At 39.1% G+C, this 18,723-nt stretch overlaps 1 protein-coding gene across 2 annotated transcripts in view; it reads right to left on the minus strand.

Annotated features, from left to right (window-relative positions):
- Positions 1–18,723, minus strand: part of AFG1L (AFG1 like ATPase) — a 239,814-nt gene that overhangs the window by 192,304 nt on the left and 28,787 nt on the right. For both annotated transcript variants that reach the window (XM_078054909.1, XM_078054910.1), the window contains exon 3: positions 7,443–7,666. In XM_078054909.1, the coding sequence (XP_077911035.1) occupies positions 7,443–7,666 (224 nt within the window). The remainder of the gene's footprint in view (positions 1–7,442; positions 7,667–18,723) is intronic.

Consider the following 18,723-nt stretch of genomic DNA (forward strand, 5'->3'; position numbering starts at 1 on the left):
CTAGCTGGATATAGTATTCTTGGCTGCATATTTTTCTCATTTAGTGCTCTGAATATATCATGCCAGTCCTTTCTGGCCTGCCAGGTCTCTGTGGATAGGTCTGTTGCCAATCTAATGTTTCTACCATTGTAGGTTACAGACCTCTTGTCCCAAGCTGCTTTCAGGATTTTCTCTTTGTCTCTGAGACTCGTAAGTTTTACTATTAGATGTTGGGGTGTTGACCTATTTTTATTGATTTTGAGGGGGGTTCTCTGTGCCTCCTGGATTTTGATGCTTGTTTCCTTCCCTAAATTAGGGAAGTTCTCCGTTATAATTTGCTCCAATATACCTTCTGCCCCCCTCTCTCTTTCTTCTTCTTCTGGGATCCCAATTATTCTAATATTGTTTTGTCTTATGGTATCACTTATCTCTCGAATTCTGCCCTTGTGATCCAGTAGTTGTTTATCTCTCTTTTTCTCAGCTTCTTTATTTTCCAACATTTGGTCTTCTTTATCACTAATTCTCTCTTCTGCCTCATTTATCCTAGCAGTTAGAGCCTCCATTTTTTATTGCACCTCATTAATAGCCTTTTTGATTTCGACCTGGTTAGATTTTAGTTCTTTTATTTCTCCAGAAAGGGTTTCTTCCATGCTTTTTTCAAGCCCAGCTAGTATCTTTATAATCATCATTCTGAACTCTAGTTCCGACATCTTACTAATGTCCATATTGATTAGGTCCCTGGCAGTCGGTACTGCCTCTTGTTCTTTTTTTTGAGGTGATTTTTTCTGTCTTGTCATTTTGTCCAGAGGAGAATAGATGAATGAGAGAACAAAATGCTAACAGGGTAACAATGACCCCAGAAAAATATACACTAAACAAATCAGAAGAGACCTGAAACCAGGGGAAAGGAAAGGGAAAGAAAGAAAAAAGAAAAAAAAAGAAAAAGATTAAAAAAAAGAATATGATCAAATATGATCAGGCTGGTGAATAGATCAGTGCCACACACTAGATTTTGGGCGTATTTTGGTCTGTTAGAAGAAAGCGCCTCCCAAAATTTTAAAGAAAGAAAAACTTATATATGTACAAAAATAAGGGTAAATACAATGAAGGGATAGAATACGACTGTAAAGATGAAAATTATAAAAGATTTTATAAAAGGAATTGATATGGTAAGAAGCTGGTTGAAAAAAGAAAGAAGAGAAATTTAAAAAAGGGGGGGGTAGAGAATGTGATCAGGCAGGAGACTAGAACAAAGCCATACACTAGAGATTTAGGGTATATTTTGGTCTGTTAGAAGCAACTGTATCCCAAAATTTTAAAGAGAGAACAACTTATATATATACCAAAAATAAGGTTAACTACTATGAAGGGATAGAATATGACAATTCCAGAAAGTGGTCGCTTTTCTGTTCAGAGAGCTGCTGCTATTCTTTTCTTCGATCTCCTGTTGAGTTCATAGGTGTTCAGAATGGTTTGATACCTATCTAGCTGAATTCCTGGGACCAGACGAAATTTAGGTCTCCTACTCCTCTGCCATCTTGCTCCTCCTCAAGAGACTTTTAATCATAGGAAACAAACTGAGGGTTGCTGGAGGGGAGTGGGGTGGGAGTATGGGGTAACTGGGTGATGGGCATTAAGGAGGGCACTTGATGGAATGAGCACTGGGTGTTATATGCAACTGATGAATCTCTAAATTCTACTTCTGAAACTAATATACTATATGTTAATTAAATTGAATTTAAATAAAAATTTTTTAAAATACTGTATTATATACTCAAAAGTAGTTAAGACAGTAGATCTTAAATGTTTTCACCACAAAAAAAAAATGGTAATTATGTGAGGGGATAGAGATATTAACTAACCTTATTGTGGTAATCATTTTGTAATACATGAGTATCAAATTATCACATTGTATCCCTTGAATTATAATTTCTCAGTAAGCTTAGAGAAAAAATAAAATCATAAATCTTACTTTCCAAAATCAACAAACCTAAAAATAAAGTTCTGCTTTCACTAAAAAAAAAAAAAAACAAAAACTAGTAGCCCAAGTTTTCCTTCTCTGATACTTGGCATATCAGTGTTTATTTTTAGAAGAAATAGGTCTCACAACTACATGGTCAATTAATCTTTGACAAAGCAGGAAAGAATATCCAGTCTCTCCTAAAGACAGTCTCTTCAACAAATGGTTTTGGGAAAACTGGACAGCTACATGCAAAAGAATGAAACTGGACCACTTTCTTACACCATAAACAAAACTAAATTCAAAATGGATGAAAGACCTAAATGTGAGACAGGAAGCCATTAAAATCCTAGAGGAGAACACAGGCAGTAACCTCTTTGACAACAGCCGTAGCAACTTCTTTCTAGACAGGTCTCCTAAGGTAAGGGAAACAAAAGCAAAAATAAACTATTGGGACTTCATCAAAATAAAAAGCTTCTTCTGCACAGTGAAGGAAACAATCAACAAAACTAAAAGGCAACCTACAGAATGGGAGAAGATATTTGCAAATGATATATCTAATAAAGGGTTGGTATCCAAAATATATTAAGAACTTATCAAACAACACCCAAAATACAAAATAATACAGTTTAAAAAAATGGGCAGAAGACATGAACAGACATTTTTCCAAAGAAGACATCCAGATGGCCAACAGACACATGAAAAGATGCTCAACATCACTCAGCATCAGGGAAATACAAATCAACACTACAATGAGATAGCACCCTCACACCTGTCAGAATGGCTAAAATTAACAACACAGGAAACAACAGGTGTTGGTGAGGATGTGGAGAAAGGGGAACCCTCTTGTACTGTGGGTGGGAATTCAAACCGGTGCAGCCATTCTGAAAAACAGTATAGAGGTTCCTCAAAAAGTTAAAAACAGAACTACCTTATGATCCAGCAATAGCACTATTAGGTATTTACCCAACAATACTAATCCAAAGGGATACGTGCACCCTGATGTCTACAGCAATACTATCAACAATAGCCAAATTATGGAAAGAGTCCAAATGTCCATGGACTGATGAAGAGGTAAAGAACAGTGGTATGTACCCACATACACACACACACACACACACACACACACACACACACACACTGGAATGTCACTCAGCCATAAAAAAATAATGAAATCTTGCCACTTGCAATGAGGTGGATGGAACTAGAGAGTATAATGCTAAGCAAAATAAGTCAGAGAAAGACAAATACCATATGATTTCACTCATATGTGGAATTTAAGAAACAAAAGAACATAGGGGGGAAAAAAAAGAGGCAAACCAAGAAAAAGGCTCTTAACTATAGAGAACAACTGATAGTTACCAGAGGGTACGGAGAGGGTGATGAGTTAAATAGGAGATGAGGATTAAGGAAGGTATGTGTTGAGACACCTGGGTGGCTCAGTCGGTTAAGCATCTGCCTTCGGCTCAGGTCATGATCCCAGGGTCCTGGGATTGAGTCCTGCATCAGGCTCCCTACTCAGGGGGGAGCCTGCCTCTCCCTCTGCCTGCTGTTCCCCCTTCTTGTGCACTCTCTCTCTAACAAATAAATAAAATCTTAAAAAAAAAAAAAAAAAAAAAGGAGGGCAAGTGCTGTGATGAACACCAGATATTGCATGTAAGTACTGAATCACTAAATTCTACACCTGAAACTAGTATTACACTGTATGTTAACTAACTGGAATTTAAATAAAAACTTGAAAAAAAAAAAAAGAAAGAAATAGGTCTGTGGCATCTTTTCAATCTGCAAAAACTAAAGCTTTTAGGCAGACAGTCTCTGCTTTGCTATGCTGCCCACCACTTCCTTGCGGTGTTTTCAATAAACTTCTATCTCCTTTGTTCTGCCTCAGGTGACTTCTTTCACCGCCCACACTGCCAGTTTCCACTTGATAGGGAGAGACACCACATTTGGTGCCCCCACCTCCTGGCCGAGGTTACTCCTAGATGAGGATCCAAAGCCCCAGGGGGGACCAGCTAGACTGCCCTTGCCCAAAATGGTGAGGGATTTCCCCTCTTGCCCTTGGAAGGGATTCTTCCTTCCCTTTCCTTTCTCTCTTCGGGCTTCCAGCAGTCTAACCCAAGTACTCCTCAGACAACTGAAGGTCTCCAGCCAGGGTGGCTCCCTGGTGTGGTCTGAAGGTCTGAGGGCAAACAGGTCAGACTGCCCAAAGGACCCCTTTGTCTATCTCCTTAAAAAACAAAGAAGTAAACAAAAACTAAAGCTTTTATATATGTTTTACTCAGATTACATTAGATGTTTGGGTCTTTTTCAATGTTGAAGATTTGGCAAGCTTAAGAAACTACAGGACAAATACTACCACAAAGAAATGCTGATCTATCTACAAAAGACTTATTCACATATGCATTAGGATTAAACAAATACAAGCTTTCATTAGACACATTTAAAACTACCTGAGAGGTCAAATCTCTTACTTACATAAGATTACAGCTACACATTAAAACTAGGGACTCTAGGTAGTAAACATTACATTTACTTACTGCTAAATAACTGTCAATTTATCAGGCAGACCCATCACTGCCAGTTCAGAAATCAAAGGAGGAAGTGTGGGAGAATACCCCTGAGAAGAGCCAAATAATTACTTAAGAGAAAAAAAAAAATGTTGTTGAATTGGCAACCAGATACATTAATGATTAAAGGATACTTTTCACTGGATGTAAGTTCACCAATCACAGTAAGATGAGCCCTAGGGATGATACAGAGTGGGGAGGAGGGGGAAAAAAAGGACTGTATTTCTAAAAGGGAAAGGACTACAAAGAGAACAAAATAGAAAATTCATGAAAGCAATTTCATTCTGATAACCAAAAACCCAGTTAAGTAAAACATCCTGCTTGCTGGCTATGACATATAACCAAGCCCACATTTTATTTGGAAGACCATCTGTATACAAACTACAATTAGGTACACAGTACATAAGCAGTCTACGTTTTCCAAACTTTTTAGTTCTTTACTCACCTATAAACTTTTGGAAATACTGGAAGATGAAGAAAGGGTGGCCATCAAAAGGGATAATTCCTTATTAGTTCCTATAACCATTACACTGGGCCGGCCAATCACAGTGGCCACCACAGTCACAGTCTACTTCTGAGGGAACCAGCAGAATCATGGGAGCCCTGAATGGTACCTTAGGCAGAGATCAGATCTTTACACTGGCTAGTGCCCTCCAAAAAACCTGGTATGAAAGCTCTGCTCAAACAGGGATAAAGTGATTGGGTTTCCTATCAGATTCTTACTGAGGAATTTAAACCACAGATACAGGAAGAGAATTAATAAATTGGCAGGACAAACCGAAGTGGAAACAGACGTGGGGGAAGGAAGAACAGAGTAAGCAAATTACATGAATGGCAGAGCACTGGAGCAAGAATCGGCAGGTACCTGCGCCTCCTGCCAGTCAAGTCATCAACACTTTCAAAACCACTGATGCAAAGCCTCAGGCTCTGGCTCTGGGAGGCCTGGCTGTGTAACAGAGATGCCCTTCACTGTTATTTGCATATGCAGTCTTATTCTAAATCTCTATTTCTTTCCGTAATCTAAATGAATCCCTAGTCCATTTAACCAAAAGATGTTAATGTGATGACAGCATTTTTCTTTCTATAAAAATAAAACTATGTAAGTATAATCTAAAGTGCTTTTTGAAAAGTAAAATTACTTCGATTAGAGTTTTTATTTTTTTTTTATTTTTTTTTTTTATTTTTAAAGATTTTTTATTTATTTATTTGAGAGAGAGCGAATGAGAGAGAGCAAGCACATGAGAGGGGGAGGGTCAGAGGGAGAAGCAGACTCCCTGCCGAGCAGGGAGCCCGATGCGGGACTCGATCCCGGGACTCCAGGATCATGACCTGAGCCGAAGGCAGTCGCTTAACCAACTGAGCCACCCAGGCGCCCTCGATTAGAGTTTTTAAGTCAAGCACTACTAACATATGTTATATATTACCTTTCCTCTAAAGACCTCCTAATAATAGAACATTTGTACGTGGGGGAGGATGGTTGGCCAGTCAATTAAAGGAAAACTAGTTTCTTTGGTTGAATCATATTCCAACTTTTCTTACTATTAACATCCCTCATAATTTGAAGAGGACACTACTGATGGCAATAGCTTCTATAATGGGATAAGGAATGGGAGTTTTCCTGTTCTCTCAAAATTTCAGCAAAAGCTCAAAGCTAAGGACAGGAGAAACAAGTTCCCCTCCATTCTAAAAAGAGGTATTAGTCACATCCATGCAGGAAGTACTTTAAGAAAAAAAAAGAAGCAAAAACAGCCCTAAAAAAAAAGTGGAACTGAAGAAAGCGATCAAGATAGAAAGCTGTTAGGTAAGTAAGGAATGTTGTGGCATCCCCCCAGATAAACCTCATGCCAAGAGCAGGTGGCTCCCAAGGGAAGCGTCCAAAGAGATTCGGATTGAGTGTATGACGAGATGGGCATCCCCCTCTCCAGCGGGATGCTTGTTTAGGTGAGGAAACCCCACAGGCAGTAACCAAAGCCGGCGATGGAAATGTCCCTGGAAGGACTTGCCACAGGTCTCCAGGAGGCTGACTGAAGCTGGAGCAGGGATTGGAGAGAGGAGATGTTATGCTTCCTGTGGCCTAAGGAGACACCATAAAAGGCGTACTGGGTAGAGCTGTCCTGACAGGAGTCCACCCAAGAAGGTTAAGTGCAAGGGCAAGGGGGACCGGCAGAATGCGGTGGTGCAAGGTGTTCAACCAGAGTCATAAGAGGTCCAAAAGTGGAGCAGTGGGGAGGTCCCCAGGGGAGTCCAAAAGAACCCACCAGTGTGCCCCTTCAACAAAGCACTAGCATATCAGTGTCTACCACACAAAAGGCCCTTAACTGTTCACTTAAGACTTTGCTGTTTTGCTCTAATTTCCATCTTCTCATCCTGACCCTAGAGAAGGCAGGCAAGCAGACACAGGAGGAGGAGGGAGAGGGGAAGAACAAATCACTCCACCTTCTGCACTGCTGATCCTGGGACAGGCCTGAGCTAGAGGGAGGGGAAATTTTTAAATTGTACAATTTCCATTTAGACTAGATAGCATCAATCATTACCTAAATATGAAGCTATTTGAATCCCCCCAAAGGTAAAAGAAAGCTATGGAGCATCAAGAGGTCAGGAATAGGGATCCAACACAGCTTCTTTAAAGGAACTCGTGAGAGGGACACCTGGGTGGCTCAGTTGGTTAAGCGTCTGCCTTCGGCTCAGGTCATGATCTCAGGGTCCTGGGATGGAGCTCCACATCGGGCTCCCTGCTCAGCGGGGAGTCTGCTTTTCCCTCTGCCTCTCCCTCTCCCGCCTACTCGTGCTCTAATAAATAAATAAAATCTTAAAAAAAAAAGAAAGGAACTGGTGAGGAATTTCAAGCAGTTTCATGATTGTACCAACTGCATTTAATCCATTTTATAAAATGCTTACTTTTAACTATTCCATCTTTAATATCACACAAAACTCACCTTTGAAAAAAGGCCTCCTGCCTCTATACTGTATCCTTTAAGGTCCTCATGTAATTTCTGCAAACACTGTATGACTCTTCTTTGATTCTCATCATTCTTTAGCTCATGAGCGTTGATCAGAAAGTCATAGTGGTCCAGTGGTCCATGGCAAACAGCCAAAGCTTTTGAATAAACCTCTGTAGCCGCAGTTGGAGATATAATCTCAGGGGTCTGAACTGTATAGGCTATAAACAAAAATATATATAAAATTTTAGAGTTCCTTAAATGAAGATATTTCGTAGTACTCCACATGTTTCTTAATGATCACATTAAAACCTTTCAGGTAAAAGTATATATATGTGAACAGTTATTGTAAATCTCATTTTGATAAAAATAAAACACACTTTGGGGCACCTGGCTGGCTCAGTCGGTGGAGTGTGAGACTCTTGATCTCAGGGTCATGAGTTCGAGCCCCACCTTGGGCGTGGAGCCTACTTAAAAAAAATAATAGAAAGATAAAACACATTTTGTTCAATGAATATAATCATCTCATTTTAACAAAAGAGAGTAAACCCCAAACCCATAAGCTATCATTGTAACTCCACTTCTAGAAAACCTAACCTGCCATAGAGTCTCTGCTTTGCCTCCACTCCATTAAATGGGCCACCTGGATTCATCAGATCCTTCCCCACAGCAGGGCTGGCACCTTTGAGGTAAGCCTAATTCTGGTTTTTGAGTACCAAGGCAGAGACAGAGATTAATCACAAAGGGTTTTCTACTGCCCCCTTATTCCCTATCCAAAACCACACAGCATTCAGATATTACCACACTGATTTCAATGCTTGTAAGATTCCTTTCCTTTTCCATAACTTTTAAGTTGAACACAAAGAGTTGAAACACAGCAGAGTGTCTGTTTCAAAGCAGTGAGGTTTTCTGATCCTTTTTTTAGCCTCTCCTGGGAGAGAAATGATTGGCCATGGCAAGATCAATCATAACTATTCCTTATCTGGGCCAGGTGCAATGAGCAAGTAACTCCCGTTCTATTTTTATTTTATTTATTCTTTTATATATATATTTATTTTTTTAAATTTTATTATTTTATGTTAGTCATCACACATCATTAGTTTTTGATGTGGTGATCCACAATCCATTGTTTTCGTATAACACCCAGTGCTCCATGCAGTACGTGCCCTCCTTAATACCCATCACCAGGCTAACCAATCCCCCCTCCCCCCTCCCCTCTAAAACCCTGTTTGTCTCTCAGAGTCCATAGTCTCTCATGGTTCATCTTTTATAGAAGTATAATTGATATACAATGTTATATTAGTTTCGAGGGGACAACACAGTGATTCAGCAATTCTATACCTTACACAATTCTCACCACAGTAAGTGTAGTTACCACCTGTCACCATACAGAGTTATTACAATATTACTATCTTTCTCTGTATTTTTTAGAATCAACAATAAATAGCAGCAAACTGGCACATTTTTTAGACAGGGCTGGCGCCCTTCTTTGAGTCAAAGATTTTGCAAAGATACATTGCCACCATTATCATTGTTTCATTGAATACCTCCTTTGTTTCAGTAATATAAAAATTACATACCCTGGGGAAAAAATTAAGAGTCAATATTATTTCCATCTTTTTCCCAAGAAAGGAAAGAAAATCCTAAATAAGCCATGAGTGTTGGGGAGCGGGCAGGGCTGTCTTCTAATAGCTATTCTTCCTGTCTGAATAGAAGTTTTAGCTGGGTACTAGGCTGCCCAGTTAAATAATCCACTTCTGGCCTCTCAAGCAGCCAGGCACAGCCATATGACCAGTTCTAACCAATGGGATGGGAGCAGAAACCTGTGCAGCTCTGCTACATGCCCTTAAAGAGAAAGGCATGCCCTCCTCCCCTCCCTCCCCTTCTTCTAACTGGAATGTAAGTGTGATGCCTGCAGCTGGAAGAGCCAACCTGGCAAGGCGAGGCCCACAGAATGCTGAACAAAGCAGAGCAAAGCTCTCCAACATTGCTGAGCTGCCGAACCAGCCCTGGGCCACCTACCGGATTTTTATGTAAAAAAATAAACTTCTATCTCACTCTTCAACCAGGTCCTCAGCCAATCATCCATCACAATACTACTCACTTTGTAGAGCAAATACTCTAATCCATCCCCTCCCACTCTTCCTCATGCTACCACGCTACCTGGGGCTCTCATGATCTCTGGCTTGGGCTCCCTGCCTCTGATCACCTCCATTGCCCCAAATTTACCACTACCACAATCTGGAAAATACTTCCCATCAACTACAGAGATGATCTTGCTAAAATCCAAACTGTGATTTTATTAATATTTTTCTTAAAATTCATCTCATTGTTTAAAGGAGTGGTTTTCAAACATCAAACATAATTTTAACAGCAGCACTTTTTTTTTTTTTTACATACAAAACCTTCCATGCAATCCTAAATTTATGGAAGAGAAAAATGGGAGAGGGGGCACAAAGTCCCACCCTCCTCACATCTCCCTCATTTCTATAACTGTACCACCCCCATTTCCAAAGAAGCCCCTGAAGCCACTTTTTCACTTGATAGAAGCACATTAAGTACAGTGTACAGAAAAGAGTTAGCATAGCAGGCCTGAGATTAGTGTCCTTAGAAAGGTCTGCTTGCAAGGTGGGCTCTTGGCTGAGAACTTGGATTCCAAGAGGGTTCCCACCATTCCCAGAAATGGAAAGGGTGACTTACTGTGCCTAAACTGTTTGTACCATGTACAAGCTATGTGGTTTATGCTGAACACCTAGTTTCCTTCTACGTGGCCAGAATTTTGGTACATGCTATGCAGAGTAGCTATGTACCCACCACGACCCCCCACCACCCTAGGCATTGAGTCTCTAATGAGCTTCCCTAATAGACATTTCACATCTGTTGTCACAGTTCATTGCTGGAGAAATTAAGTATTTCTTATGTGACTCCACTAGGAGAAGACTCTTGGAAGCTTGCACCTAATTTCTTCCAGACCTTGCCCCACAGGCCTTTCCCTTTGGCTGACTGTGTTTATATCCTTTTGATGTAATAAACCATAGCCATGAGTACAACTATATGCTAAGTCTTGTGAATCCTCCTAGCAAATCATCAAACCTGGAGGTAGTTTTGGGGATCTCCAAAAAGAGTGTCCTCATTCTAGGGTTTAAGAAATTTGTAATAGGGGCGCCTGGGTGGCTCAGTTGGTTAAGCGACTGCCTTCGGCTCAGGTCATGATCCTGGAGTCCCTGGATCGAGTCCCGCATCGGGCTCCCTGCTCAGCAGGGAGTCTGCTTCTCCCTCTGACCCTCCCCCCTCTCATGTACTCGCTCTCTCTCATTCTCTCTCTCTCAAATAAATAAATAAAATCTTTAAAAAAAAAAAAAAAAAGAAATTTGTAATAGGGCCCCAGCCTGCATTTCCAGACAACTTTCCCTCTACTCTCCAAAAAGCAGTCACATATACAAAAAATGATTGTCTACCACATGTAATGTATAATGGGGTAATAGAGAATATCAGGGGTTTTTTAATTATTATTTTAAGTGGGGGTGGCGGGGAAAAATTGCAGTAGTAACGTATCAAGATTAACTGGCATTAGCAAGTAAAATGAATTTGGATACAGAGAAACTGGTTATGAAACTATTCTAAGTGGGAAATAATCAAGGCCCAAATTAGGACGGGCAATAGCAGAAATGTCATGAAGCTAGTTAGAATGGAAAATGCAAAGGTAGATTCAATAATGTGAACTGCCTTCTAGTCAAGTGGATTACTTACTGTGTCCGAAACACTTTCAGTTACTTCACTTCATGGTCATGCCTTTGTTCGTAGATTCCCTGACTTGGACATCCTCCTCTTCCAATCTCTGCCAGCCTAATTTCTCCTCACAAAATCTTACCATCCTTCAAAGTCCCTCAGCTCCCTACCACCAAACCTCCAAACTCGCCTGTATTTACCCCATCATTTTCTCTTTCCTTAGCCTAGGTGTTATTGCTCATTCCAACAAGGATATTAATGCCTTCTTGTCCTCTATCAGTGGCTTTCAAATTTTGGAACCCTCCTGAATATCGTGAACCAATATTCACACACATATATACAACTGAAAAACTTCATGAAATAAGAGATTTAGTAAGAGTATGAAATGGTTAAAAAAAAAAAAAACAACTATGTATTATATACTCTGGTATTTTTAATATATATTTTACTATATATATACTTATATATATATGACATATATATGTGCCAAGAACCACTAGATTTAGTTATATTAAATGCCATATATTATACTTATTTACCTTTTTGTTTTCTGTCTATCCCCACCAGAGTAGATGTTTGTTTTCCCCAGAGTATATGCTCTCTGAGGACAGGAATTTTTGTCTGCTTTGTTCAATGCTGTATTCCCCAGTGAATAGTGCCTGGTACATAACTGGTGCTTATTAAAAATAATCTTGAATCTCCTCCCTTCCTACCTTTCCAGAGATGTCATTCTCTTCACTAACCAGCCCTGTATTATATCATCAACCTTCCCCTCTCTATCCACTTTTTCATACCAGCTCAACCCTTTCCTATCTTAAAATTATAATAACAAAACCTCCTTGACCCACAGTCATGAGACATCTGCTCTACCTCTTTTCCTTCACAGCCAAACCACTTGAAAAAGTTACCTTTATTTTTTCTGGCGACTCTCTCACATCCTGCTCAATTCTCAACCCACTGTGGTCAAGCTTCTACTGAGATAGCTTCTGCCAAGTCCACCCAAGACCTATTGTTGCCAAACCCAGAAGCTACTCCTCAGTCTTCATATTCCTTTTTACAATCATCAAATATGTCATTTTTAAAATTAGTCATTGGAAAGATCAGGACTGCGGGGAAAGTACATTGTTTCTCTTGGCATCTGCCTTTAGAGAGGCTTAACGCTATTTGCTTCTACTTTAATTTTTTACTGGCCTAACATCTTTATTTAGTAGTATATACTTCATTTGCATTTTTTAAAAAAGAAAACCAAGCCACACTGAAGACATCACTTGAGCTAGTCAGCAGACATAAAAAGGGAAACAGCGGTTATCCAGTTCCACATGTAAGAAGCCTGAAAGTTGCCACCCCATCCTAACCACGAAAAAGCTGAACAGACTGAAAAGCCAACATCTCTTCTCAGATCCATAAGACAAGGGAGGATGCAAGGCAAACCACTGCCCCCACGATTAAAGAAAAAGACAGGCAAATACAGAGAATAATGGCTTATAAGAGCAGAGACTCACAAGTCGAAACCAGACAGGAAAACCTAAACTTAGTTGACAAATTGCTGGAAGCTCAATATGGACAACTCAGAGTTAAAAACTCCAGGGGTATCCAGTCATAGAGGGGCCCTCACACTTTTCTGAATTTTCCTACAGGAGTTCAATCAAGTTCTTAGTGTTAATATGGGGAAAATCCCCTTATGCTTCTGGCATGTGGAATGAAAAGAAACCTTTTTTTTTTTTTTAAGATTTTGTTTTTTTTAATAAAGATTTTATTTATTTATATGTCGGAGAAAGAGAGAGCACAAGCAGGGGGAGCAGCAGGCAGAGGCAGAAGCAGGCTCCCTGCTGAACAAGGAGCCTGATACAGGACTCAATCTCAGGACCCTGAGATCATGACCTTAGCTGAAGGCAGACGCTTAATGGACTGAGCCACCCAGGAGTCCCTAAGATTTTATTTTTAAGTAATCTCCACACCCAGTGTGGGGCTCAAACTCACAACCCTGAGATCAAGAGCCACACACTCCACCAACTGAGCCAGCCAGGTACCCCAAGAAACCATTTTAAAATACACCAGAACACTTTGTTATTCCTAACAAGGCCTGTCCTTGGGGGAAGCTAGTTAAGGATCCTAACCTGCTAGGTATTAGCAGAGCCTAAATGACCTGGGGGAAAGGAAAATACCCAACTCCACTCAACTCTAGCCTTCCATGTGGGAGAAGGAAAATACTCAACTCCAGCCCACTCAACCATCCTCTCCCACCTAAGAGGGAAGAAAAAACATTTCTGAAGCTCATAATCCAGACACGTAGGCTCCCTAAAACATGGAGACCTAATTATAGGACCATAAAATACTTCCTCTCCCCAGATAGCTCACCATATTACCAAAGGCCAATTTATAGTAGTATCTTTTACCTGGTATATCACGTCCAAGAAAAAATTACAAGATATACTAAAAGGCAAACAACAATTTGGAGAGATGAAACAAGCATCAGAACCAGACATGGCAGGGATGTTGGAATTATAGGACCAGAAATTTAAAACAACTATGGTTAACACGCTAAGGGCTCTAATGTATAAAGTAAACAGCATACAAGAACATATGAGCAATATAAGGAGAGAGATGGAAATCCTAAAAAAAGAACCAAAAAGAAATGCTAGAGATTGAAAACACTGTTAACAGAAATTAAGAATGCTTTTGATGAGATTAGTAAACTAGACACAGCTGAGGAAAGAATCTCTGCACTTGAGGATGAATCAATAGAACTCTTCAGAACTCTAAGGCAAAGAAAGGCTGGGGGGACAAAAAAAAAACAATATCCAAGGACTGTGGGACAACTGCAAAAGGTGTAGCATACACATCATGGGAATACCAGAAGAAGAAGAAAGAGAAAGAAACAGAAAAAATATTGGAAACAATAATAACAGAGAAGTTTCCCAAATAAATGACAGACACCAAACCACAGATCCAGGAAGCTCAGAGAACACCGAGCAGAATAAATGCCATGAAAATTACACCTAGACATATAACTTTTAAACTACAGAAAAATCAAAGATAAAGAAAAAATCCTGGGGCACTGGAGTGGCTCAGTCAGTTAAGTGTCTGACTCTTGATTTCAGCTCAGGTCATGATCTCAGAGTCATGAGATCAAGCCCCACATAGGATTCCATGCTGGGAATGGAGCCTGCTTAAGATTCTTGCTCTCCCTTTTCTTCTTCCCCTCACCCCTCTAAAAAAAAAAAAAGAATGAAAGAAAAAAATCCTTAAAGAAGCCAGAAGAAAAATACACCAAACCTATACTTCTCCTCAGAAACCATTCAAGCCAGAGGAGAGTAGAGTGAAATATTAAAAGTACTGAGAAAAAAACCTACCAAACTAGAATTCTGAATCCTGCAAAGTTACCTTTCAAGAATAAAGGAGAAATAAAGACTTTCTCAGACAAATAAAAAATTAAAGTAATTTGTTGCCAGTAGACATGCCTTGCAAGAAATGTTAAATGAAGTTCTTTAGAGAAAATGAAAATAATACAGGTCAGAAACTCAGATCCATAAAGAAAAAATGTCTAAGAAGAAAAAAATGAAAGTAAAAGAAAAACTTTTACTTTCCTTATTCTTAACTGATTTAACACGTAACAGTTTGTTCAAAATAAGAGTAGCAACAATGTATTCAATCATGTATGTTTAGACATGTGTCATACATATGTTTATGCATGCTTATACACAAGTGAAATAAATGACATAATAATCCAAGGGAGGGGAGGGAGGAGTTGGGATTAATTTTGTTATTATAAGGTACTCACACCACCCCTGAAGTGGTGTAGTGTTATTTGAAAGTGGAATTGGATCAGTTATAAATGTATATCGAAAAAAGTCAAAAGAAGTATAACTGACATGCCAAGAAAGGCGAGAAAATGAAATCATAAAATACTCAAAACCACAAAACAGAGAAAAAGAGAACCAAAAACAAGAATAATAAGGGCAACAAATAGAAAACAGTAACAAATATAGTAGATATTAATCCAACTAAATCAATAATCACTTTAAATATCAATGATATAAATGCACCAATTGAGAGATAGAGATGGTCAGAGTGGAGGGCGCCTGGGTGGCTCAGTCGTTAAGCGTCTGCCTTCAGCTCAGGTCATGATCCCAGGGTCCTGGGATCGAGCCCCGCATAGGGCTCCCTGCTCGGTGAGAAGCCTGCTTCTCTCTCTCTCCCACTTGCCCTGCTCGCGTTCCCTCTCTCACTGTGTCTTTGTCAAATAAATAAAATCTTTTTAAAAAAAGAAAGATTTAAAGGGATGGTCAGAGTGGATCAAAACATACAAGACCCAACTACATGTTGTCTACAGGAAACCCACTTTAAATATAAAGACATGGGACGCCTGGGTGGCTCAGTCGTTAAGCATCTACCTTCGGCTCGGGTCATGGTCCCAGGGTCCTGGGGTCAAGCCCCACATCAGGCTCTCTGCTCAGCGGAAGGCCTGTTTCTCCCTCTCCCACTCCCCCTGCTTGCGTTCCCTCTCTCGCTGTGTCTCTTTCTGTCAAATAAATAAATAAAATCTTTAAATATATATATATATATATATATATATATATATATATATATATATATATAAAGACATATGGATTAACAGTAAATGGATGGCAAAAAATATACATGCTAACACTAAAGAAAGCATGTGGAGCTGTATTAATTTCAGACACAGAAGACTTCAAAGAAAAGTTATCAGAGATTAAGAAGGGCATTACATAATGATAAAGGAGTCAATTCTCCAAGAAGAATCAATCCTTAATGCATGTGCACCTAACAACGGAATATCAAACTAAACTACATGATACTAAAATTGACAGAAATATAAAGAGAAATAGATGAATCCACTATCATAGTTGGAGACTCTAATATCCCCTTAACAGAAATGGACAGATCCAGCAGGCAGAAAAATCAGTAACGGCATATTGAACTCAACACTAACAATCAACTAGCCATAACTGACATTTATAGAATACTTCATCCAACAGTGGAATGCACTTTCTTGTCAGGTTCACATGGAACATTCACCAAAACAGACCACATTCCAGGCCATTAGACACATCTTAACAAAGTTAAAAGAAATCATACAATGTCTGCTCTAGACAACAACAGAATTTAACTAGAAATCAGTAGCAGAAAAATAATAGGAAAATTCTAAAATACACGGAGATTAAGCAATACATTTCTAACATATGGGTCAAAGGAGAAATCTGAAGAAAAATGTAAAAGACCTTACACCCTTCCAACTCAAAATGGATCAGTTGTAAATGTAAAACACAAAACTATCAAACTCCTAGAAGGTAACATAGAAGAAACATAAAAGATATAGAAGAAAACCTACATAATCTTGTGTATGGTGATGACTTTTTAGATACAACACCAAAAGAACAATCTGTGAAAGAAATAACTGATAAGCTGGACTTCATTAAAATTTAAAACTTTTGCTCTGTGAAAGCCAATGCCATGGCATCATTAGAAGACAAGACACAGAATGGGAGAAAATATTTGCAAAAGACCCATCTGATAAAGGACTGTTGTACAAAATATACAAAGAACTCTTAAAACCCATAACAAGATAACAAACAATCCAATTTAAAAATGGGCCAAAGACTTTAACAGACACCTCAGCAAAGAAATATACAGATGGCAAAGAAGCATATGAAAAAATCTCTATATCGTATGTCATCAGGTAAAACAATAATGGCATACCACTATACACCTATTAGAATGGCCAAAATTCAGAGCACCAAGAATGCTGACCAGAATGTGGAGCAACAGGAACTCTCATTCATTCCTGGTGGGAATGTAAAATGGTAAAACCACTCTGGAAGATAGTTTGGCAGTTTCTTACAAAACTAAGCATACTGTTACTATATATCCAGGAATCATGCTCCCTGGTATTTACCCAAAGGAGTTGAAAACTTAAATCCACAAAAAAACCCTGCACTCAGATGTTTACAGGAGCTGTATTCATAATAGCCAAAACTTGAAAGCCATCAAGACATCCTTCAGTAGGCAAATGGACAAATAAATTGGTATATCTAGACAATGGAATATTATTCAGCACTAAAAAGAAATGAGCTATCAAGCCATGAAAACACATGGAGAAAATTTAAATGCATGTAACTAAGTGAAAGAGCCAATTTGAAAAAGCTGCATATTATAATGTCAGACATTCTAACTATATGACATTCTGGAAAGGGCAAAACTATGGAAACAGTAAAAAGATCAGCAGTAGACAAAGGGTGGGGAGGCAGGGAGGAGGGAATAGACAGAGCACAGAGGATTTTTAGGGTAGTGAAAATACTCTGTATGATACTATAATGATGGATACACGTCATTCATTATACATACATACCCATAGTTCAAGAGTGAACCCAAATGTAAAGCATGGACTTTAGGTAATTATAATGAGTCCACATAGGTTCATCAGTTCTAACAAATGTACCACTCTGGTGGGGGATACTGAAAACAAGGGAATCCATGCATGTGCGGGGGAGGGGGAGTAGGGAGAATATGGGAAATCTCTGTACCTTCCTCTCAATTTTGCTATGAATCTAAAACTGATATTGAATAAAAAAAGAAAGTCTAAAAAAGAGAGAGAATCAGTCAGACAAGACACTCAAGGCTGAGAGATTGGCCAGCTTAGGCCTGGATAGCAGCTGTATAAATTGAAACACAAAAGACTTCTCAAAAGCTGCACTAAATTAAATCTGTTACTACATCAGTGTACACAAATTATGGGATGCTGCTGCCATATTATTTTGATTTGTATTAATTTGTCTTATTGTACTCCAAATGGACAGTGGGAAAATGCCATTCTGAAGATCCACACACTGATCTACAAACATAAATGGAAGATTTTAAGGCCCATAAAGCCTGCATTATCTCAATTTTGTACTTTATTTTACTACTTTCTCCTAAATAAGTTTTAGGAAGATCCCACTGACCTCCATAGCCCATGTGCCACAAGACTTAGTCAAGATGTCCTCCTGTCTGAATGATTATAACTTCCTAGATAGTATTTTGACAATTATTTCTATCCACATATACCCACCCCCAGAAAAAATAATTTCTCCAGCCTTTGACTGCATTTGTGATTACTTCAATTTCCTTTTTTTTTTTTTTGAAGTGAACATAACCTCAAGATTTTATTGTCTTCATATTAAACAAGAGATGAGGCTTAGAACTGGATCAGTTGACCCTTTTTCTACTTGCCACCTCCCAGTTTAAAATGTCTTAATGGCCAGCACTGTCTAGATCTGCAGTTGGGCTCAATGCATTCAGGCATCAGCACCATCTCCTTTGTAGTTTTAGCTTTTTCCCAGAAAATATGCTTAGTCTGCCACCATAACCTCTCTGCTTCCTGTAATAAGGCTGATGTAGGGAACAAAGGCAGAAGAAAAAAAATTAAATTTCCTTATAACTTACAACCCACTGACAAGTCCTTGAGACAGGCAGAGTGACCTTCATCTAGGAACTCAACTGCCTTAGTGTTAATACTTTGCTAAGGGCAAAAGGCAATCTTAGCTTA

This window comes from Halichoerus grypus, chromosome 9 (assembly GCF_964656455.1).
Source record: "Halichoerus grypus chromosome 9, mHalGry1.hap1.1, whole genome shotgun sequence".
NCBI lineage: Eukaryota > Metazoa > Chordata > Mammalia > Carnivora > Phocidae > Halichoerus > Halichoerus grypus.